At 40.2% G+C, this 24,236-nt stretch overlaps 1 protein-coding gene across 4 annotated transcripts in view; it reads right to left on the reverse strand.

Annotated features, from left to right (window-relative positions):
- The window catches only part of ap1b1 (adaptor related protein complex 1 subunit beta 1), a 68,838-nt gene that overhangs the window by 14,039 nt on the left and 30,563 nt on the right, over positions 1 to 24,236 (reverse strand). For all 4 annotated transcript variants that reach the window (XM_078554259.1, XM_078554257.1, XM_078554260.1 and 1 more), the window contains exons 9-18: positions 22,527 to 22,622; positions 21,837 to 21,952; positions 20,197 to 20,362; positions 19,703 to 19,801; positions 14,309 to 14,568; positions 13,283 to 13,490; positions 12,367 to 12,396; positions 11,356 to 11,490; positions 9,113 to 9,258; positions 969 to 1,098 (exon numbers count right to left, since the gene is read on the reverse strand). In XM_078554259.1, the coding sequence (XP_078410385.1) occupies positions 969 to 1,098; positions 9,113 to 9,258; positions 11,356 to 11,490; positions 12,367 to 12,396; positions 13,283 to 13,490; positions 14,309 to 14,568; positions 19,703 to 19,801; positions 20,197 to 20,362; positions 21,837 to 21,952; positions 22,527 to 22,622 (1,386 nt within the window). The remainder of the gene's footprint in view (positions 1 to 968; positions 1,099 to 9,112; positions 9,259 to 11,355; positions 11,491 to 12,366; positions 12,397 to 13,282; positions 13,491 to 14,308; positions 14,569 to 19,702; positions 19,802 to 20,196; positions 20,363 to 21,836; positions 21,953 to 22,526; positions 22,623 to 24,236) is intronic.

Below are 24,236 nucleotides of genomic sequence, written 5' to 3' on the forward strand. Positions count from 1 at the left end.
ACACTGGATTAGTCAAACATGCTTAAAAGCTGATCCTTAAGCAGGATGGAGGCACATCACAAATAATTTGGAATTTTTTGTGCTCCTCACACACAGACAGCAAGTGAAATTGAATCATGGTGACAAGTAATTTTGCATTTAACATTTGAATAAATTGGCAATTACGTGGGGTTGTACTGAAGTCGCTGTAAAATCCTGTGATCCAGGCAACCGCAGTAAGTTGAAGATACAGATATGTACTGACTTATTATAACACAGATACAAAAGTGTTAAATACTAGAAGATATGGCTCTAAGCATAAATTACGGCTGGTAGCATCAAGAGTCAATTCAATCTGTTTAGCAATCAACTTAAATGCTGCTTTCAAAACACTTTGGACAACCAAATACTGTCTTTCAGTAAAAGTACCTCTTCATCAAGCATTCAACCCTTAAGGGTAGTCCTCAAAACCTAAATAACATTTGTTATTTCAAAGCTAGAATTTATGTTTGTAAAGTATCTTCTCCCTTTTCCTCCAAATTAAGTTATTTAATATTTTATGGAGAAGAACTGCACAAAAATTAATGGGATTGCGTAGCTATTTAACTCTAAAGTATCTTCTCCCTTTTCCTCCAAATTAAGTTATTTAATATTTTATGGAGAAGAACTGCACAAAAATTAATGGGGTTGCGCAGCTATTTAACTATATATGGGAGTAACTGAAGCCAAACTCCACAAATAGGTCTCTAGTCTGAAATCTTAACTTTTGCTGGCATAATGACCTCACTAAAATTACTGTTTTGCTCGCATTAGTTCAATGTCCCAATGTTTACACAATTAATTTGAACTCAGTATACACCAAAGCTATCCCCTTCCATTCTTCCTGAAATAATGCAGGCTGTGTGTAAACAAGAGGAAGAAAGGGAATAGGAGGTAATAATCTGCAGTTACCAAAAATTCCAAAGATTTAGTTGTAGTTTAATTCAGACCTGTAGGTTGGTGAGAGGATCCATCTTCATAACTGGACCAACTGTGTTCAGAGGGAGGGAAGCTTCAATTGTCTGGTTAGGAGCAAGCGGGGCATTGACCTGCAGGGGAGCAGCTGGTGCCATGCCAAAGCTATGAAACAAAGAAAATAAACAGTTACTAAAGCAAGAAGTATGCTATTTTTAAATGTTCATCATTGGTCCAATGTGGGCTTAAAAATATTGGCAGCGTATAACACGGCTTGCAAGTACAGGGCTTTTACACACTTGTAGAATGACAACAGTACAGAAAGAGGTAATTTAGCCGATTATGCCTGTGCCGGCTATTTTCTAGAGCTATCCAACCATTCCCACTTCACTGCTCTTTCCTCATACCTTTGTAATTATTTTCTCCAAGTATTTATCCAATTCCCTTTTGAATTGACTTCCACCACCCTTTCAGGTAGTGAATTCCAGATCAAAATTATTTGCTATGCAAAAAAAATCTTTGTGTCACCTCTAGTTCTATACTAACAGCTGGAAAATACATATTCTATGGGAGAAGGTGAATGACGATAAAGGAAAATGGACAAAAGTTAGAAAATAATTAGTCAAGGAAAAAGGCAAGCCAGAAACATCAATTAAGTAAAACGGACATAAAAGCAGTGAAGACACCAGCTTCCACAAACAAACACTCCAAAAACAAGATTAGTTTACATTGAGCTTTCCTCAGCTGCAGAAAAACGGACATCGTCCAAATGACTAACTCATTACACAGTCTCTTCAGTCAACTTCTCAGAGATTTTGAATATCACACATTTGTCAAGTATGGAAGGAATCATCATCAGAGACTGAAAGTGCTGAAACCTGTAAACACTTAGGAATTAAAACTAACCATTCTATTAGCCACTTGGAAGTGATGAGCAACAATGGTAGAAAAAGTTATTTAATTTAACATTGTTAGATTGTAACTATATACTTCAGGATGACTGAATCATGCTGATTGATTCATTGGCAAGGATGAAGATTTCCTTCCTGGTTGGGCTATGATATTACTGAGCTCAACTATTGTATTATCACCTGATGTGTGGTTCTCTAATTTGAAATTTGTCTACAAGGGATAACTCCATTAGCAATTGGGGAAAATCAGAAGTTGACAGACTGGCCTTTAGAAAGCAATTGAACAAGGAATTTGACCAGGATTACTTGTATTTGCCAAGACCAGAAAAAGCTCAACTATTCGGAGAGCAAGAAACCCACCATTAGTCCTAGTGGATACTGTTCTGTTAGGTGCTGCATCACAAACCCGGGAAGAAAGGTTCAATTTCCAATCTGCAGCCTTGGCTGCTGGAGGAGTTGGGGTGCTACTGGATTTAAAGAAAAATCAAACAGTTCTGATGAAGGGTCATCATTGGCTAAAAATGTTAGTTTTTAAAAATATATATTCCTTCATGGGATTTGGGCATCGCTGGCAAGGCCATCATTTAATCCCCATCCCTAATTGCCCTTGGGATGTTGGTGGTGAGATGCCTTCTTGAACCACTGCAGTCCATGTGTTGTAGGAATACCCACAAGACTGTTGGGAGTTTCAGAATTCTGACACAACAACAGTGAAGAAATGGTGATATAGTTCTAAGTCAGGATGGTGTGCGACTTGGGAGGAGGGCTTGCATGTGGTGGTGTTCCTATGCATCTCCTGCCCTTGGTCCTTCAAGGTAGCAGAGGTCAGGGGTTTGGAAAGTGCTGTTGAAGGAGCCGTGGTGAGTTGTTGCAATGCATCTTGTAGGTGGTACACACTGCTGCGACTGTGTGTCGGTGGTGGAGGGAGTGCCAATCAAGGGGGTTGCTTTGTCCTGCATGGTGTCGAGCTTCTTGAGTGTTGCTGGAGCTGCACCCATTCCAGGCAATTGGAGAGTAGAGTATCATATCACACTCCTGTCTTGTGCCTTGTAGATAGGCTTTGGGGAACCAGGTGGTGAGTTACTCGCTGCAGAATTCCCAGCTCGGACCTGCTCTTGTAGCCATAGAATTTGTATAGCTGCTGAACTGCTGTTCAGTTTCCGGTCAATGGTAACCCCCCAGGATGTTGATTGTGGGGGATTCAGCGATAGTAATGCCATTGAATGTCAAGGGGTGATGTTTAGATTCTTGCTTGTTGGAGATGGTCATTGCCTGACACTGAAGTGGCAAGTAGCATTGGCGCCACACGTCAGCCCAAGCCTGAATGCCATCCAGGTCTTGCTGCAGGACATAAACTGTTTCAGTATCTAAGCAGCTGTGAATGGTGCTGAACATTGTGCAATTATCAGCGAACAGCTGCGAACAGTGCTATTTCTCACCTTATGATAGAAGGGAGGTCATTGATGAAGCAACTGAAGATGTTTGGGCCTAGGACATTACCCTGAGGAACTCCTGCAGCGATGTCCTGGGACTGAAACGACTGTGCTGTAGCTGCATGATGTGGGAGCTGGCAGATCCCATTGCGAGCCGCAGTGACCACATCTGCAGCAAGTGTTGGTTGCTGGAGGAACTCCGGCTCAGAATTGATGAGCTGGAGTCCGAGCTCCGGCACATTCGGGAGGGGCAGAGTTACCTGGACGCTTTGTTTCAGGAGGTGGTCACACCCAGTAGATTAAGTACCTCAAGTTCGGTCAGTGGTCAGGGTCAGCAGGGTGTGACTGCAAGTGAGGCAGGTAGAGGGATCCTGTGTTCAGGAACAGAGGAGCCTCAGCTCTTGACCTTGTCCAACAGGTACGAGGTACTTGCTCCCTATGTGGATGAGGAACAGGGCTGTATGGAAGATGAGCCAGCTGACCACGGCACTGTGGCACAGGAGGCCATTCGAGAGGGGGGAGCAAAAAGACAAGTGGTAGTTGTAGGGGATTCTATAATTAGGGGAATTGATAGCTTCCTTTGTAAGCAGGATCGAGAGTCCCGCATGGTATGTTGCCTGCCTGGTGCCAGGGTGAGGGACATCTCTGACCGGCTTGAAAGGATATTGGAGAGGGAGGGGGAGGATCCAGTTGTTGTGGTCCACGTCGGGACAAATAACATAGGTAAGACCAGGAAAGAGGACCTGTTTGGGGATTATCAGGAACTAGGAACTAAATTAAAGAACAGGTCCTCAAGGGTTATAATCTCCAGATTACTACCCGAGCCACGTGTAAATTGGCATAGGGACGCGAGAATAAGGGAAGTAAACACGTGGCTAAAGGAGTGGTGCGGGAAAGAGGGGTTCCATTTCGTGGGGCACTGGCATCAGTATTGGAACAGGAGGGATCTGTACCGTTGGGATGGTCTCCACCTGAATCGATCTGGGACCAATGTTCTAGCGAAAAGGGTAACTAGGGTGGTGAACAGGACTTTAAACTAGAAAGTTGGAGGGGGAGGGAAGGGTAAAACTCCAAGAAGTATGACTAATGGGAAACAAAGCAGCAGGTTAGCGTGAGGGGGGGTTGGATTCAACTTCATGGAAAATTACGAAAAAACTGAAAAGAAAGGAGAGCCCAGGAGGGGCTATTAAAGTCCCCAGAACACAAAATAGGACAGAGTGTTTGGAAAGGGCTAGGAATCTAACTTCAAGCACATCAGATAAAGGGATGACAATGAGAAAGAGGACGGGAAATACAGGACTGAAGGTGCTGTATCTGAATGCACGCAGTATACGAAATAACGTAAATGAGCTGTGGCGCAGATTGAAATTGGCAGGTATGATGTGGTGGGCATCACGGAGACATGGCTGCAAGGGGATCAGGACTGGGAGCTAAATATCCAAGGATATACATCCTATCGAAAAGATAGGCAGGTTGGCAGAGGGGGTGGGGTTGCTTTGTTAGTAAGAAATGAAATTAAATCGATAGCAAGAAATGATGTAGGGTCAGATGATGTAGAATCTGTGAGGGTAGAGTTGAGGAACCGCAAAGGTAAAAAAACCATAATGGGAGTTATGTACAGGCCTCCGAACAGTAGTCAGGATGTGGGGCACAAGTTACACCTGGAGATAGAAAAGGCGTGTAAGAAAGGCAAGGTTACAATGATCATGGGGGATTTCAATATGCAGGAAGACTGGGAAAATCAGGTTGGTAGTGGATCCCAAGAAAAGGAATTTGTAGAATGTCTACGAGATGGCTTTTTGGAGCAGCTTGGGGTGGAGCCCACTAGGGAACAGGCAATTCTAGATTTAGTGATGTGTAATGAGGCAAATTTGATAAGGGAGCTTAAGGTGAAGGAACCCTTAGGAGTTACCATAATATGATAGAATTTACCCTGCAATTTGAGAGGAAAAAGCTGGAATCAGATGTAACGGTATTACAGTTGAATAAAGGCAACTACAGAGGCATGAGGGAGGAGCTGGCCAGAATTGACTGGGAGATGAGCCTAGCAGGAAAGACAATGGAACAGCAAAGGCAGGAGTTTCTGGGAGTAACTTGGGAGACACAGCAAAAATTCATCCCTAGGAAGAAGAAGCATGCTAAAGGGAGGACGAGGCAACCATGGCTGACAAGGGGAGTCAGGGACAGCATAAAAGCTAAAGAGAAAGCATACAATTCGGCGAAAAGCAGTGGGAAACCAAGGGATTGAGAAGCCTACAAAGACCAACAGAGGACAACTAAAAAAGAAATAAGGAGGGAGAAGATTAAATATGAGGGTAAACTAGCCAGTAATATAAAAGAAGATTGCAAGAGTTTTTTTAGATATATAAAGGTTAAGAGAAAGGCAAAAGTGGACATTGGGCCACTGGAAAATGACGCTGGAGAAGTAGTAGTGGGGAACAAAGAAATGGCAGAGGAACTGAATAGGTACTTTGCGTCAGTCTTCACGGTGGAAGACACGAGTAACATCCCCAAAGTTCAAGAGAGTCGGGGGGCAGAGGTGAGTATGGTGGCCATTACCAAGGAGAAGGTGCTAGGAAAACTGAAAGGTCTAAAGGTGGATAAATCACCTGGGCCAGATGGATTACACCCCAGAGTTCTGAAGGAGATAGTGGAGGCGTTAGTGGTGATCTTTCAGGAATCACTTGAGTCAGGGAGGGTCCCAGAGGACTGGAAAATCACTAATGTAACCCCCCTGTTTAAGAAGGGAGTGAGGCAAAAGACGGGAAATTACAGGCCAATTAGCCTGACCTCGGTCGTTGGTAAGATTTTAGAGTCCATTATTAAGGATGAGATTTCAGAATACTTGGAAGTGCATGATAAAATAGGGCAAAGTCAGCATGGTTTCATCAAGGGGAGGTCATGCCTGACAAATCTGTTAGAATTCTTTGAGGAGGTAACGAGTAGGTTAGACAAAGGAGAGCCAATGGATGTTATCTACTTGGACCTCCAGAAGGCCTTTGACAAGGTGCTGCACAGGAGGCTGCTCAGTAAGATAAGAGCCCATGGTGTTAGAGGCAAGGTACTAGCATGGATGGAAGATTGGCTGTCTGGCAGGAGGCAGAGAGTGGGGATAAGGGGGTCCTTTGCAGGATGGCGGCCGGCTGACTAGTGGAGTTCCGCAGGGGTCAGTGTTGGGACCACAACTTTTCCCTTTATACATTAATGATCTAGATGAAGGAACTGAGGGCATCGTGGCTAAGTTTGCAGATGATACAAAGATAGGTGGAGGGATAGGTAGTATTGAGGAGGCGGGGAGACTGCAGAAGGATTTAGACAGGTTAGGAGAACGGGCAAAGAAGTGGCACATGGAATACAATGTGGGGAAGTGTGAGGTCATGCACTTTGGTAGGAAGAATAGAGGCATAGACTATTTTCTAAATGGGGAGAGAATTCAGAATCTGGAGTGCAAAGGGACTTGGGAGTCCTAGTCCAGGATTCTCTTAAGGTTAACTTGCAGGTTGAGTCTGTAGTTAGGAAGGCAAATGCAATGTTGGCATTTATTTTGAGAGGACTAGAATATAAAAGCAGGGATGTGCTGCTGAGGCTTTATAAGGCTCTGGTCAGACCACATTTAGGATATTGTGTGCAATTTTGGGCCCCGTATCTCAGGAAGGATGTGCTGGCCCTGGAGAGGGTCCAGAGGAGGTTCACGAGAATGATCCCAGGAATGAAAGGCTTAACATATGAGGAACGTTTGAGGACTCTGGGTCTATACTCGATGGAATTTAGAAGGATATGGGGGGATCTGATTGAAACTTACAGAATACTGAAAGGCTTGGATAGAGTGGACGTGGGGAAGATGTTTCCATTAGTAGGAGAGACTAGGACCCAAGGGCATAGCCTCAGAGTAAAGGGAAGACCTTTTAGAACAGAGATGAGGAGAAACTTCTTTAGCCAGAGAGTGGTGAATCTATGGAATTCATTGCCACAGAAGGCTGTGGAGGCCAGGTCATTGAGTGTATTTATGACCGAGATAGATAGGTTCTTGACTGGTAAGGGGATCAAGGTTACGGGGAGAAGGCGGGAGAATGGGGTTGAAAAACTTATCAGCCATGATTGAATAGCGGAGCAGACTCGATGGGCCGAATGGCTTAATTTCTGCTCCTATGTCTTATGGTCTTATGACCTCCAACAATCACAACTATATTCCTTTGTGCTAAGTATGACTCCAACCAGTGGAGAGTTTCCCCCTGCCAATTCCCATTGACTCCAGTTTTGCTAGGGCTCCTTGATGCCGCACTTAGTCAAATGCTGCCTTGATGTCAAGAGCAGTCACTACCACCTTACCTTGAGTCCAGCTCTTTTGTCCCTGTTTGGCCCAAGGCTGTAATTAGGTCAGGAACTGAGTGGCCATGGCAGAACCCAAACTGAGTGTCAGTCAGCAGGTTATTGCTGAGTAAGTGCCAACTGATAGCACTGTCAACAACAATTTTCCACATTGCTGGGTAGATGCCAGTGTTGCAGCTGCAATGAAACAGCTTAGCTAGGGGTGCAGCTACTTCTGGAGCACATGTCTTCAGTACTATTGATGGAATGTTGTCATGGCCTATAGCCTTTGCAGTCTCCAGTGCCTTCAGCTGTTTCTTGATATCACGTGGAACGAACGGAGTTGGCTGAAGGCTGGCATTTGAGTTTCTGGGGACCTCAAGAGGAGGTCGAGGTGGATCATCCACCCAGCACTTCTGGGTGAAGATGGTTGCAAATGCTTCAGCCTTGTCTTTTGTACTGATGTGCTGGACTCCCCCAACATTGAAGATGGGGATATTTGCAGAGATTCCTCCTCCTGTTAATTGTTTAATTGTCCAGCAGCATTCACGACTGACTGTGTTAGGACTGCAGAGCTTAGATCTGATCCGTTGATTGTGGGATTGCTTAGTTCTGCCTATTGCATGGAAAAGGTTTGCAGAGAGGGCAAGCAGAATGAAAAAGGATAATGTACTGTGTAGTCACAGAAGACATAATTCGTGACTGATTAGGGTCATTTCAGCACTGAGGCAGGGGTGGAAACCTAATTGCAAAGGTTCAAACAGGGAATTGCAGGAAAGAAAGGAATTGAGTTTGGGGGCACCAACATGTATAGGATGTGAAAGGAAAGGGTGATTTTAAATGGGGCAGTAGTTTGTAAGAATATATGGATTAAGGGTAGGAAAGGGAAATGCACAGTATCTGAGGAGGGGAAACCATTAATATCAGTTTGAAGGGGGTCAGGAAAGGATGTTGAGTGGTCAGCTATTTAGCTGAGATACTTTGTACAGCCCAAATCATCCAGATTTATTCACAAATAAAGTGACTTGCAGCACATAAAACAGTGCATAATCAGAAGCATACAGTACATTGATATATTTGTGCACTTGGGCCCTTCAGGCCTACTCTCAAAGACAATATCTGATGACACAAATGCAAGCATTTGCTTATGGCGCTCTATCCATCTCAGAGTTCGGGGGTGGGGTCAGTCTGGGTCTTTACTATAATTACCCAGAAGTTAGAAGAGATTTTAATTCTTCTAACTTTTTCTGGGTAACTATAGGTGGAACCATCCGAAGTTTGCGATTTAAATTGCATTTTCAGATGGTTCTCAGCGCAGCGCAATTTTCAGAGGGAGTTAGCACTTCTGGGCAATTGCCATTCAAACCCTTACCTAGGAACTTGCCAGGGAGATTCCACAGTGCATCTTTGGGATACCCCCCCACCAAATCCGACGCTGGGGAGTGCGGAAGTTACGGGTCAATATTACAGAAGGATTTGCTGCATTAAAAAAATGCTGTATAAACACCAGTTGAATTCAATCCTTACCTATTTCTGTTAAACTGGATTGCAAAGTCAGTCATGACTTGCATGGCTTTGTTCATCAAACAGAGATCCATATAGATATGACCCATGCGGCGTGAAAATGTGCCAGAAATCTCAAGACCTTTGGCTTTTGCAGCAGGCAACCAAACCTGGTGGAACAAAAATGTAATGAATTAAAATAGTTTCATAATGGAAGAAAAACCGGTTGCAATTTCAAAGAATGTTAAATTGCGTTGTATGTCAGTTTTCCAGTCAAAAGTTATCCTGTCAGAGTGCAAAAGTATAAGTTGTGCAGTGCATTCTGGTCTGCTAAAGGCTGAAAGTGGTTTTCCATAGACACAAGCCAAGCAACACTAAATGTATTTGGGATTTTGGAAAATTTAGTAAAATTTCTTAAAATTAAGATATGGTTAACTTCAGCTACTACATTTATATGAATTCACACTTAATAATCTTTAATTAGTAGGTCAGTCAGAAGTGTTCAAATAAGTGGCATAATGATTTGATTGATATATGTTAAAAATATGATTACTGTAAAATATATTGCATCTCAATGTTCAATAGTAAGTATACAAAACATCAAGTGGTAATGGAAATTGGCATACATGTACAAATTGTTTGCTACAGAAAATCAGTTGGAATGGGAGGCATATAGTTGAAAATTTTGCGATTATTAGGTCACAATCTTGTAGCAAAGGAATCAAATTGGAAATGATGAACTTTCAGTGGGGGAGAGGTATTACAGCACAGTAGAGTATCTTCTGATGGTGCACTTGTAATCTCATTGTTACTCATGTTGATCAAAATGTATGGAATGATTAATATAACACTGCTAATCATATAGCTCAAAATAATTCATCCTGGAAGATTCCAGTATGCATATTGTAAAGGAAGTTTATCTTGTATAAATGCATTGTTTATAAGTCATATTCTTGGATAGCAGTTAAAAAAAACCCACATACAGTCAATTACAGCAAATAGAGCCAATTGTTAGTGATGTGCTCCCTGCTGAAAAGGAGCAGTTGTGAATGTCTGGAGAAGAACAAAACAGGATCTATTGTGGTACCCCACAAGTCATATCGCCTATGATATTAAGCCACTGTCTAAGGAAAGTCATTTAAGGAGGGTTGGGGCACAACTGTACAAAACAGCTCTTGTTACCACATTACAGAGAAATGTTAATGCACTAATGAGCTGCAATGGCATTTGTTACAAAGCATGCTGATACTAAAACCTATGCACAGCAGTCATCTATTTTGCATTCACTTGTCCTGAATGTAAGGATGCACCTGTCAAATTGCCAATTTTTGTCAGTTCACATCTTCATTATTGTGCAACGTTAAGACAAGATTAGCAAACTGCAAGAAAAATGCCTTTGCAATTACATTATAACTGCTACATCTTCTAATCTAAATGGTTTCATCAGATTTTAAATTCTCAATTAGCATTATGGAGCATTTTGGTGTACTTTAAACACCATTAAAACTCCATTATAAAAACATGAAATGCTGGAAAAGCTCAGCAGGTCTGGCAGCATCTGTGGAGAGAGAAATAGAGTTAACGTTTTGAGTCCGTGTGACTCTTCTTCAGAGCTCTGAAGAATCATACAGACTCAACGTTAATTCTGTTTCTCTCCCCACAGATCCTGCCAAACTTTTCCAGCATTTTCTGTTTTTATTTCAGATTTCTAGCATCCACAGTATTTTGCTTTTATATTATTAAATCTCCATTATTTTGTAGTTAGAAAGTTTTACAGAATCAAATTGATAAAACAGAGTAAAATGGTAATAAAGTATCCCTGGGCATATATAAAGTAGCAAACAGAGTATTAATTAACTGTTAGTAGTTCAAACCAGATTAATTTGGTTAGTGTTAACTGTAGAACCTGGCACTTAAAAGCAATGTAGTAGTGCTGAGTGTTATAGTACTAACTCTCAGAGCCACAGAGTAAGGATGAATACAGGTTTGATTCCTGCTCCACTCAGTTCTTGATATGAGCCATACAGAATGAAGCGGTAACTAGTGAAGGCTGTCATCTCCTTGCAGGTGGAAGAGAAAAAAAAATCAGTGAGCTACCCCTGGGCAGACCTTCTCCTTGTAACCAGCTAAAGGGAACATTGGTATGGATATGGGAGCAGGGCATCAGCTACTCTAATCATCAAGACACTTAGGTCAGGCAGTCAGGAGGTGGGATAACCTGTTCTTCTTGGGGAAAAAAAAATCAAAAGGAAATAAATGATTCTTACAGTTTTGGGTGCCACATAAGAACCAGATGGCATGCCCATTCCACCAGCAAGATCAAACAGGTCATTTAAGCCACCTCCAAGTGGTGCATTCAAAGATGTTGGCATGACTGCTGGAGTTCCATAGCCAGCACCAATCTGTATGGAAAGTAAAAGATACATTTGTTACATCTTGTACTTCACGTTATAAAACTAGTTGCTTACCAGCTTTGTGTGTGTGCATTTTAAAAAAACAAGGTGTTACTGTGCTGATGATTAGTTCGTAAATGTCTGTGTATACAAATAATCTTGATTTGCTATATTTTGTGATATATATTAAAGAGGAAACTGAAAACAAGTTACTAAAAGGATAAACTGAAAAAAATGTGTGAATGCAGTGAGTTAACAACAGTTTTTGAAACACATTCACCAATACCGGTATATAAAATTTCTTTCAATTAAAATTAAAACCAAACTTGTTGCAATGGTCAGACTGGATTGTAGGCTTTTCTAATGCACTCAAACTGATGACCTGATGAATTGGCCCAATTTAATTTTACCTGATACTACTTTAAAATAGCAATAAACAAATTATAGGTATTACTGGTAGATCTCATCATGGCACAGCCTCACAGTAAGAATTAGATTATCTGTTTTATAAGAAACAAACAGTAATACAATGCACACTGCATAGTGTGTTCTTGCTGCTAAAATGCAGGTGTGTGTTTCTTTAAGAGTATAATAAGTAATTACTCTGCATTCTTGAATCAATAGTTACATTAGTTATAGTTCAACTTGGTTTTCAAAAAAACATTTAAGGCCACCAAGTCCAATCGTTAAGAATCAAGACTGATTTGAACAAGAGTTCAGCAGGTTTGATTTGTGGTCAGAGAGAGTGTACAGATGGAAAGTGTCAGTTTCAGCTCTAGGTCAGAAGCAAACAGCATTAAATCACTGGATCTTTTCTCACTTAAAAAAAAAGCAGGCATGTGACATACTATTTTTCATACTTTATGAAGTAGATATACAACTTACTGCAGGGCTTCCACTTAGATCGCCACCAAGCTAAAATAAAAACAGAATAATTTGGTTACACATTGCAGTAAATTCTGAATAAAACTGATAAAATTTAATTTTATTCTACAACATCTAAAATATTGATTTTCTCCACTAATAAGCCCAAATTATTGGAACTAGTGAGATCAGGTATTACACAATCCTAATAAAACATATTAGCCTGCAACTTTAACTTGGAAACAAAAATCACCAGCCAAAAGGACAGAGGATCATACCCCTTCGGTCTCATCGCCCATCTCCAGACACGAATACGCAAAGACAGAGGCAACGCAAGGACATTCACATGCAAGCAGAAGTAGAGTGAAAAAAAGGAACAGCATAAATTCAAAGAAGAAAACACAGCATTATTAGTATACGTATATCAGCTACAGCTACTAAAAGTATATCATTCCAAAAATAAAACATTAATTCAATGTTGACTCTACAATGTCAAATGTACAATATTTCAGTGCATCTGTTGAATTTCTAAAGTAACTTGTTAAAGCAGCTTGATATTATAGAATTGTTAAAATCCAAATGTCAACATACTACAAGCAAAAGGTAACTATTAGTTAAGGCAACATTGGAAAATAGGAGGTAAAATGTTACACCAAAACAATGAATGAAAGTTGATTAATAGTAAGTGTTCTCATTTTTATACTGAAGACGAAGAGAATATAGCTTGACAGGTGAAATTTTAAAAGAAAGTTATTCTGCTTTTAAGCTCGATACAATCGTTACACTCCAGAAATTCGAAGAGGGACTAAAATCCTGATTGAGCTCTACAATCAAATAAAACATGTAACATTTTAACTAACTCTGACAGGTGCACTGACAATTTCTGAAAAAGCTTGAAAACCAAAAAGTTGTTAAAGCCCTATGATTATTTGCCTACCAAACTGTCCAATCCACCACCAAGAAGGTCCATGGCTCCCATCTGAACAGTTGATGAGGGGATTGGGGGAACATTGACTGGAGGACCAAGGTCTAGATTCAGCAGATCACCCAACAGATCCCCCTGGGATGGAATGACGGCTGGTTGCTGCTCAGTGGGTTGTGCTGCAGCTGATGGGGCAACATCTGGACTCTCGGTACTTTCATTTCTAAGAAATGACAGGAAATTAGACATAAGGATTGCTTCCACACTTTCGGCATCTCTGGACAACTAGTAACCTACATTTCTACTTCACTCCTCACAAGCAGGAGAGGGGAGCAAAAAGCACTAATGATTCTAAAAGCAATGAGGAAGATGAAAAAGCAGATATAGACAGTGAGGTAGTTTTAGATGATGAGTGCAGTGGCTGAAGGAAGCAAGATAAGAAGTCTGAATCTGTGACCAACAGTGGTCTCAATGCTTTGTCTTTCTCTACTTTACAATTTCTTGATCTCAATCTTTTGTTTGAGAAAGCTGTGAAGCAGTAGAGTGGCAAAAGAAACGTTAAACATTAGTTGAGCCAACCTATAGCATTTTTTAGGGCCTTGTTCAAATAAGCAAGAGATTTGGGAAAAGCTTCTCTCTCTTGTATTAGGCAAACGCAAAGGGAAATGCACAAATTGGAGTGGAAAACAAATTGCTGATGAACAAATAATTTAGTTTATGCACAACTACTCTGCAATTTTTCAGTTAAAGGTCCTTCATAATCACTTGTAAAATAAGTGATAAGTCAGGCAAATTTTACATGTCAAATGGGTTAATTTCACAAGATAACGGGCATATGACAATTGTTCTTTTCATTGAGTAGGTCTTTCACATTAAAAAGCCGCAGTAAGTGGCGACCCAGATGACTCCAAACTTTAAAGATCTGTCTGGTCCAAGAATGCAGCAACAAATACTCAGAGTTGCTGTTACTTTGTCCTCAGCAAAATTTGGAAATTGTGGGGGGAATGAAAGTTAGGTAGTGCCTTTGGAATTTTCACTTACGATCCAGATCGTGGGGGTAGCCTCTTGTGCTGAACACCTCTGCTGCCTTCCACAAATGCACTGGGTGGCTTATGATACACAGAGGCCAATGTTCCTATGTGGCAAATTAATTCATCAAGGAGAGTTGGTTCAATTAGGTCAGTTTCTTCTGAAATCAAGGGTTTCTCTGCCAATACAACTTCCTTTGCTGCAACTGGATCTGTAGAAAGTAGACGCCAGTATATGTAGCCACGGTCTCTCAGATCAGGGTTGTCAGAATCCTGCAACATTAAAAAGATATCATTAAAACAGTAAATATGCAGAAGGTACAGGTCAATAATTGTGGTACACAATATTTGGTTTTTGATTGCTATATCTACCATTAAAATACTGAATATAGGAGGCAATCTAGAAAATGCCCACTGTTTTTGTTTTATCAATAAATAAACTATCATTCTGGGAGCAAATGTTCATTAATAGAAACATAACTCTGCAAGACAGCAGCATGATCTACAAAAAGATTAGTAAACATTGATGAAGTACATTATTGCACCTTCAGCTTCAACTGTTCAATACACTATTCAACCTGTGAGGGGGAGTTATTCAGTTGACTTATTAAATGACCTCTACTGACTTTTATATTCATCTACTTTGACTGGAGTGGGCAAAATATCTGGTCTCCCGCCAAATTGAAGTTGGGAGGCATCACTAGTGCAAATCCATTTCTACCGCCCCGTATCATAGCAATACACTGCATCACAAGACCATTGTGTACAGCTGACAATGTTGAGCAGCGTAAGTTCATAGACGTACTGGCAGATTTTTTTAATGACATTGCTCACAATAGGACAGCAGTCATTTTGATTCAAGATGGGGAGGCTTTTGTAGTCCAGAAGCAGTTTGCAGTTTCACAAAGATTACAGAAATAAGAGATCTTCTTGAAGATGGCATAGTGTTTTTAAATGATTTTTAGGAATCACTATTTTCCTTACGCACTCCAAGTTATTTTTTTCATTTATTCATGGTATGTGTGTGTTGCTGAGGAAGCCAGCACTTGTTGCCAATTCCTAATTGCCCTAAAGATGGTAGTGATGAGTCAACTTCTTGAACTGCTGTAGCCCATTTGGTGTTGCTATACTAACAAGTGCTGATAAGGAAGGAGTTCCAGGATTTTAATCCTGTGACAGGGAAGAAGTGGCGACATTGTTTCAAGTTGCTGCACGACTTGGAGGGGAACTTGCAGGTGGTGGAACTCACTGGTTTGGAAGGTGCTGTTGAAGGAGCCTGGGCTGCCATAGTGCATCGGTGGTGGCTTTGTCCTGGATGGTGTCGAGCTTCTTCACTGCTATTGGAGCTGCATTAATCCAGGAGTATTCCCTCATACTGATTTGTGCCTTGTGGATAGTGGACAGGCTTGGGAGGTGAAGAGGGTGTCAGGAGATGAGTTACTCCCTGCACAATTGGCAGTCTCTGACCTGCTCTTGTAGCCACACTATTTACCTGGCTTGTCCAGATACTTTTTTGGTCAAAGGTAATCTCCAGGCTGTTGATGGTGGGGAATTCAGCAATGGTAATGCCATTGATTATCATGGGGAGATGGTTATATTTTCTCTTGTTGGAGATGGCCATGGCCTGTGTGGCACAAATGTTACTTGCCACTTAACAACCCAAGCCCGACTGTTGTCTAGGACTTGCTGCATGCGGATAAGGACTTCTTCATTATCTGAGGAGTTGTGAATGATATTCAAAACTGCACAAATATCAACAAACATCCCCAATTCTGACCCTGATGGAAGGAAGGCTACTGATGAAGCAGCTGAAGATGGTTAGGGCTAGGACACTATCCTGAGAATCTCCTGAAGTGATGTCTTGGGGCTGATATCATTGGTCTCTAAAGCCACAACCATCTTCCTTTGTGCTCAGTATGACTCCAACCGGTGGAGAGTTTACCGCCTGATTCTTACTGCCTTCAATTTTGTTAGGGCTCCTTGATACCTTAATGATAAAGGACGCTCACTCTCAACACACCTCTAGAATTCAGCTCTTTTGTCCATGTTTGGACCAAGGCTGTAATGAAGTCTGGAGCAGAGTGGTCCCAGTGGAATCCAAATTGAGCATCAGTGAGCAAGTTGCTGCTGAATAAGCATCACATGACAGCACTGTTGATGACGCCTTCTTTCATTTTGCTGAAAATTGATGGGGTGGATTGAGTATGCCCTGTTTGTCATGGACAGGACGTACCTAGGCAAATTTTCACATTCTCGGGTAAATGGCTGTGTTACAGGTGTACTGGAACAGCTTGGCTAGTTCTGGAGCATATGTTTTCAGCATTATAGTAGGGTGTTGTCAGGGCCCATTGCTTTTACTGAAGTTAATAAATACCAAAAGTTATCTAAATATATCACTGTGCATAGCATGTGGAAGTAGTTTTTTTTTAAACCTATATGAGTTTGGAATTTTATAGCAAAGGCCAAAAAATATATAAAACCATGAGAAGTTAAAGCATTTTCTTCCTTTACCAAATATTACTGCAATAGTCTTTACTGTTAACAAAAGGTTCTACTTAATACATATTTCTGTTCAAAAATTGTTTCTAAGTTCAGGTATGAGCTGAAATGCAAGAAATGCAGCTCGTGCAACTATTTAGAATACAAAAAAAAAATGAACACCTGCTTGAGTCGTTTCCAACTGGGTCCTTCCCGTGTGCTAGTTTTTTCCTGAACAATAACCAGTTTGCCTATCTTACAAGAAATCAGCTATGACAGTATAAATCAACTTTCCTCAAAGTTACCTCAGGAAAACTTGTACTAAAACTTCACAGAATTTTTGAGGTACGTGTTCTTTTAAAAGAAGCTAGCAAACTTTAATATATTTTTCACTACTCTTAACAATAGTTCCCAGTGGGAAGAGTTGATGGATCAATCCGTAATAACCTTTCACTGATCCCAGGAGTCCGCACAGGGGCAGGGCTTAATAAACAGCAAATTCTAGCACTATGAGTGGTCAATATCGCCATCAAAGATTAAACAAGATCCTGAGAGTTGGAGGCACAAATACATGTGAACTGTACTGTGCTACATCGTTGAAGCTTCAGTTGTATGTACTTAGGAGCATCCATGAACACAAGGCTCACGCTTCAGGCAAGCTTGAAAAGTGTGTCAGAGGAATAGTACAGTTTAGTTTAATAATTTTCCAGTGCATTTTGTAACTTATATCTATCATATTACAAACAATAGTAGATGCTCAGTTGAATAAAGAACCCAAGTTGTGGACCAAAAGGAGTTTTGAAAAAACATATTTGATACAATCTCATTGGCTTCCTTTCAGCCTTTTCCAATTGGTAGTTATTTTGTTTACTGCTGCCTTTTGATTGCAAGACTCTCTTTGGAAATTGCTAAATAGTATTTTTACTCCACCTGACTACACATTCCTCAATGCATTCGATTTATGTTCAGTTGCAATTTGTTGCTGTTTTCTGATCCCAACATAATAGAGGCTGTACTTCAAAAAGGTATTGGTTGTGAAGAACTTGATAAGATGTTATAAAAATTCAAAATTATTGATTAAGTCATTCAAGGAAAGCATGGATGAATTTTAAGAGCTGCAACTTGTATCCAGCCCTTAGCATTGAATGTACTGAAGCATACAGCACCGGAGGCCACCATTTCGTCCACTGTGTCTATGCAGATTTTTGAAAAGATGCCCAATTATTTTCATTCGATAGCTTCACAGTTTTTCCTTTTAGTACATATCTGATTTCCCTTTGAAAGGTACCACTGAGTCTGTTTCCACCACCCTTTCAAGCAATGCATTCAAGATTGTAACAATTTTCTTACTCTCTGCAACAACCAACCCCAACCCCCTGCAAACAATGCTTGTCACTTATCCTATTTCTTTGCTGTCTGGTTACATACTATCTTGCTAGTGGAAATCATTTCTCCCCATCTACTTTATCAAAATTCTTCAATTTTGAACACCTGTTTTAAATTTCTTAACCATATCTGCATAATGTAAACATTTTCATAATGTGGAGTAACTACTGACACACAAATTGGTCAATGTGAATTACATCTGCACAAAACCACAAAAAATCTTGCTCCGTTCTAATGATAAACAAATTGATGTTAGGTGTCATCTCTCTCCCACAGTCAGCAAAAGTTTAAACAAAAGGTCAGAATCCGAATAAAAGATGCTTTGAATCAATTTAAATATAATTATCAGTGAACTGCAACATCAAACTTTCAAATCACTATTTTTTGTGTAACAGAGTAACAAAGTAACAGAGTTCTATCTGAAGTTATAGCTCAAATGTTTAAGGATGCAAAACATGAAAGTGAAGAATTCTGACTAGTCTTGTTATAAAATGAAAACTGTGGACATTGGAAGGCTTGCCCTGCGTGGCAGGGAAAAGGGAATTTGCTGAAAAGCTGGAAGGAGTTTGGAGCTTGATCTTCAAGGCTATGTATCTGCTGAGAGCATGGCCTAAATACGTCATAAAGGGCCTGCTCTTCTGCGAAGTGGCAGTTGGGCTGTCACTCCCCTCCTACTTTTTTACGTTGTAATCTTTTCAATCCTGTCTTGCCTGACCTTCTGACTCAGGCTGGGCGGGAACTCTGCAGGGCAGTGTGTGCCTGAGGTCTTCAATCAGGTGCTGCAGAAGCGAAGACAAGGGGGACACAACCCCTTTTTTACGGCACCAACTGCTGTAAATCAGCTAGGTTTAAAGGTCTGAGGCAGGGCAGACAGGGAGGAGGCAGGGCAGACAGGGAGGGGCTGGGCGTGGAAGGTGGTGGTCGGGTTGGGTCAGGCCTGTGGGGTTGGGGGGATAATCCCACGGAGGGGGTGGGGGTGGTTAGTGTGGGTCTGTACAATATATAGTCACCCAGAAGCTAAAAGTGGTTTTAATTCTTCTAATTATTCCCGGGTAACCAAAATTTGCGATTTAAATCTCATTTTCGGATGGTTCCTAGTTCAGGGCAATTGCCCATCTGATGTTTGCTCTTCCTGGGCAATTGTCATGCAAACCTTACCTGGGAACTTTGGGGTGGGGTGTACCTCCAAATTACACTGCCCTGGAGCTGGGAGACTACAGCCCAAAGTATTTTGGTTGTGTTCATTAAAGGAGAAATACCTTTTCTTTAGCTTGGTGTATTAGTTGCCTGTCAAGTATTGTTTGGTCTATGTTGATTTGAGTTTGTTTGTTACAGTAAAGTCTTAAAATATGAAACCTTGTCCTTTGATCATTTCAGTCAGTAACTGGGAAATTCATTATTTTTTAAAGTTATTGGCCTTTACAGGGATCATGACAGTACTATACAAAGGGTTCCAGCAAAGAAAACCAGCAGTATTGGGTTACAATCTACAGCTGTGTTCCAATCTATAGTCAGGTTTACTGATAGAAAAACACAAACAAACCTGAGTTGCCAAGCTGAGAACCTGCTGCACCAGTTCCTGTGTCTCAGTCGGTTTTTTTAAGAATAGTTTTACAATAGCTGTCAAAAGTTGAAGTTGAACCTGTCACAAAAGATAAAACAATTCATGATTTGTGACACTATTTTCACCTGATAAGCAGCAGTCAAGACTTCATTTGATGCAATTTTCTAGAAACAAATTGAAAATGGGTATGCTGTATTCAAAAGCAAAACAACCTTTTGTGTGAATTGCAAAGCATCCCCAACACAGGATATGTATATATTAGTAATTAATAAACATTATTAATACTTTAGAACCTTAGTAATATGCTGCTCATTGGGTACAGGGCTAAGGCAGTGTCCAAGTTTGCAGGTGATACTAAAATACAAGGCATGTTAAATAATTCTGAGGATCAGAGAAAGCTGCCTAGTAACCATTTAGGTCTCAATGGCACCTACATGTTGGGAATATTGGAAAATCTAAGTTCAATGTCTTACCTGTGTGCTTTCATCATGGAATCCTTCCAAGAAGCTCTCTAATAGCTCATCAGCATTGTCAATTCTTTCTGCATATTCACCTACTATCCAGATCATGGCTGCTCGTGCTTCTGGCTCATCCAGCGAGTCAAGGTTTTCACAAAGTGTAGCAATAACACTTTCATACCTTGATGTTAAGCAACATTTATCAGACAGTTGGCAGTGGCATCAACAAGTATGTTTTAAAAAAATAACCCATTTCCTTAGAACACTTTATCAATTTCCACACATACATTGATTTATAAGTTATAACATGAAGAGAGAGTCAGGGCCCAACTTGACTCTAGAACGAAAGGACCCGAAGAAGATGTAGGGTCTGCTCTTTCTGTTAAGAGGGGCCATCGCTGAATTTACATTACAACTTCTTAGCATTTTTGCAATGGCAATGCAGGTGTCGTGTGTCGTGCTTATGCAGCCTAAGGTTCACATATTTATGTCAAACAATTCTGTGCATTAGAATCTACTTAAAAGTATTTAAGACTGAGATAGATAGGTTCTTGATTAGTAAGGGGATCAAAGATTACGGGGAGAAGGTAGGAGAATGGGGTTGAGAAACTCATCAGCCACGATTGAATGGCGGAGCAGACTCGATGAGCCGAATGGTCTAATTTCTGCTCCTATGTCTTATGGTCTTATTTTATTATTCAAACAGAGCCAAAGAACACAAAGTCAATCGATGGCAATCAAAGGCTCAAGGGAGCTAACTATCCTGCTTATGGGGAGAAGAGAAAGGAAGAGAGAAGAGAAAATAATGTCACCAAGCCATCTTCCTATGGATTCAAGCCAAACGATGTAAAACAAGTATTAACAGAGTCCCAAGGTTTAAAAAGAAAAAAAGGGGGTGGGAAACAAAATAAGATTTATTTAGCTTAAAATATGAGCATACTTGCAAATTTAGCTTTCTATAGTCTTCCAATGAAAGATGCCCTTTTCTTGCAGCTATATTTATTTTATACATTATGACAGTGGGATCTCTCAATTCTCATTTGTACGATAAACATGCCAGACTTAAGGTATTAATAAAGACCAACCTTGACTCAAAATTACTGAATCATAGAATTGTTACAGCACAAAATGACACCATTGCTTCTTTTGGGAAGTTTAGGTTGAATAAATATTGACTAGTTTCACCTAATCCTTAAACAGCAAATAATCTTCAATAGTCATGACTACAAATTACCATAGTTAAACTGCAATCACTATTGAAATTGATATAAGCAGCCAGTCAATGGTTTTAAATTAGGTAATTTTGTTTGTGAAGTGGCTTAAAATGAATGCTTAACAAGCAATTACTACTAGCAAGCTTTAGAAACCAATATAAACACAAAGGTTTTTTTTTAATAAACATAATGTCTTCTGAAGAGATATTACTTGCTGAAAAGTTTCAAATTGCACGAAAAGTTTATAATATGGAATGAATCAGCTTTGTGTGTGGGTACTTTCCTGTTTGTTTAGTTTCAATCTGATCAAGTTCATATGTGCAACGGCAAGAAATGCATACACTTAATATGCTCACAAATTGTTTCTAAGCGTAGCGGAATGAAAAGATGCAAGGATACAAAACAGATATATTACCATAGAAAGAAACAAATGGAACCTACTTGTTTGGGTATTTGCGGAAGATGTCCTTGATTACTACTATGGCTTCCTGCACAACGTAATTTACCTTTGTTTGAATGAGGTCAAGTAGTGTGCTCACACAGCGCTCCGCTGATTGCTGCAACAAACCATTCACTAAATTAGTGTTTACTACAGACAGTTTTAATGAAAAATGACATTTCCAGATTTTACTGTCAATGTTTTACATCACAATGAATGTTAATTTTCTCTTTCCAACCCTTATAAAAGATTCCTAAAATTCCCCAATCAGGATTAAAACTGTATTAAAAGTTCACAGAAATTGTGTACTGACTAGTTCTTGCTGAATTATTAGTAATGCTGATTTATAAGTAGACAGTGCCAATCCACTACATTCAATCATTTCTTTCTTTAAAAAATGTAGTTAACCCATACTGTGTTAATGTATTATTCAGCATTCCAATCAAATTGAGGTCTTGGCATTGCATCAGTTAGTATAATTGAATTCAGTTCTTGGCATGAAACTGGTTAGAGCAGGTCTCAGTAAATTATTCCTGACTGGTGACAGGGTAGGAAACCTGGCTGGTGATAGGATAGGAAGCCAGTAATCATTTCACATTTTGTGGATTCTTGATTCAGAAAATATTGGGTTACAAATTGGATCTGAGATTTCCTACCGTATAAACATTAATACTTAAACATTTATTCTTTACCTCAACTTTAATAGCACACCGTCCAATTGCACGCACGGCCTTCCGTACAAAGTCAACATCCACTTCTGTTGCATATTCCTTCAATTCTGCCAAAACCTTCAAGTTGGAGTAGACAATCAATATAAGCTAATCAAAAACTGCATGTAATTAACCAACTGCGTCAATAGTTCAACATTCTAGAAGATAATTGTGGCATTTTGTGGTAAAAGTCAAAAATGGGCCCACTTCACTTGCAAATTCCAAGTCCATATTCAAATGGGATATTGCATAATCTCCAAATTTGCATCAGGTGAGCAACAATATAATGATAGTCTCAATGTAACCTGGCAACATTTTTAAAAACATAGCCTGCGCATAACTTCTGGTGGCATGGCAACTGAGTCGGATTGCCATTCTGCTTGTAGTTAGTTACCTTGAAATCCAACCACTCCTATCTTGCCCGACCTTCTGTCTTGGGCCGAACAAGATCTGTGTAGTGCAGCGGATTCTTGCGGCGGGGCGGGGGGGGGTTCCATGGGGTGTTGCTAGTAATAGGGGGGGTGGGGCAAGGGAGGTCAGTACAATAGTTACTCAGAAGCTAGAAGTGGTTTTACTTATTCGAATTTTTTTTCCCATACAACAGTCGGAACCATCTGAAGTTTGCAACTTAAATTGCATTTTCGGATGGTTCCCAGTGCAGGGCAATTGCCCAAAAGAAGTTTGAACTTCTTGGGCAACTGCCGTGCAAACTTTACCTGGCAATTTCCGGGAGGGTTTCCCCAGCACATCTTTGGGATATGCCCCAGATACACTGCCCCGGAGCTCAGAAGTTATGGCCCATAGCCACTGCGATTAACACACCAATGCTAGCCTGGCCTCCACTAGAGCTAAATTTCAGTTTAAAAAGCAAATGAGAACCAGCCCAACCATTTAAAATGTTAAATACTTTGTCAGCATTGACATCTGTTCTGTCATTCTTGCTTTTGTTGTCTACCTATGGATTTCTCTAACTTAAAAAGGAACATTTGCTTGTCAAACTCAGTGATAAACAACAGATTGTTGAAGTTCTTTGGAAGTTTAAAAATTATTTCTTAACCGTCAAATTCACATTAACTTAGACTCTAGTGTTTTCGCTGAACAAAGATTTTTTTCCATGAGAAAGAGATTATAACATAAATCAAACTAGCTTAAGAGTACAAGGATGCATATAATAACTAAGACCCAACTACTACAGGAAGTGATTTTGGAAAATTATGGCTTGAGACAAGTGGAACTGTCAGCTTGCCATTGCTGTTAGTAGTCTGAACCTATTCATAAAAGGCAACTGCAGTGTCCAGGGAAGAATGTCAGCTTTCTGTTCAACAATTTTAAAATGGCTGTCATTGCAAAGTTCCACTCAATTAAATATTACACAATTATTCAAAAAACTATTTCAATAGCTGCATTTTATCACTGGGTTGAAAAAAAACAAACCAAACAGTGAAACCATGCATATTTATACCTTCGGTAAAATACAAAAACATGAATAAACCAGTTACAATAAAATAAACTTAGTAAAATAAGTAATCAGACAACCCAGAACTCACGTCCTTAATCTAATTTTACTGTTAAATCACCATCGGATATGGCCAAATGGCATCAAAGCAACATAAAAATGAATACCAATTTGAATGCAATAAACTTTTCCCTCATCTGCAAGGATGGCTCAGTCTCTTTTCAAATGAAGGCCAG

Source organism: Cetorhinus maximus, chromosome 12 (genome assembly GCF_964194155.1).
Source record: "Cetorhinus maximus chromosome 12, sCetMax3.hap1.1, whole genome shotgun sequence".
NCBI classification, from domain to species: domain Eukaryota; kingdom Metazoa; phylum Chordata; class Chondrichthyes; order Lamniformes; family Cetorhinidae; genus Cetorhinus; species Cetorhinus maximus.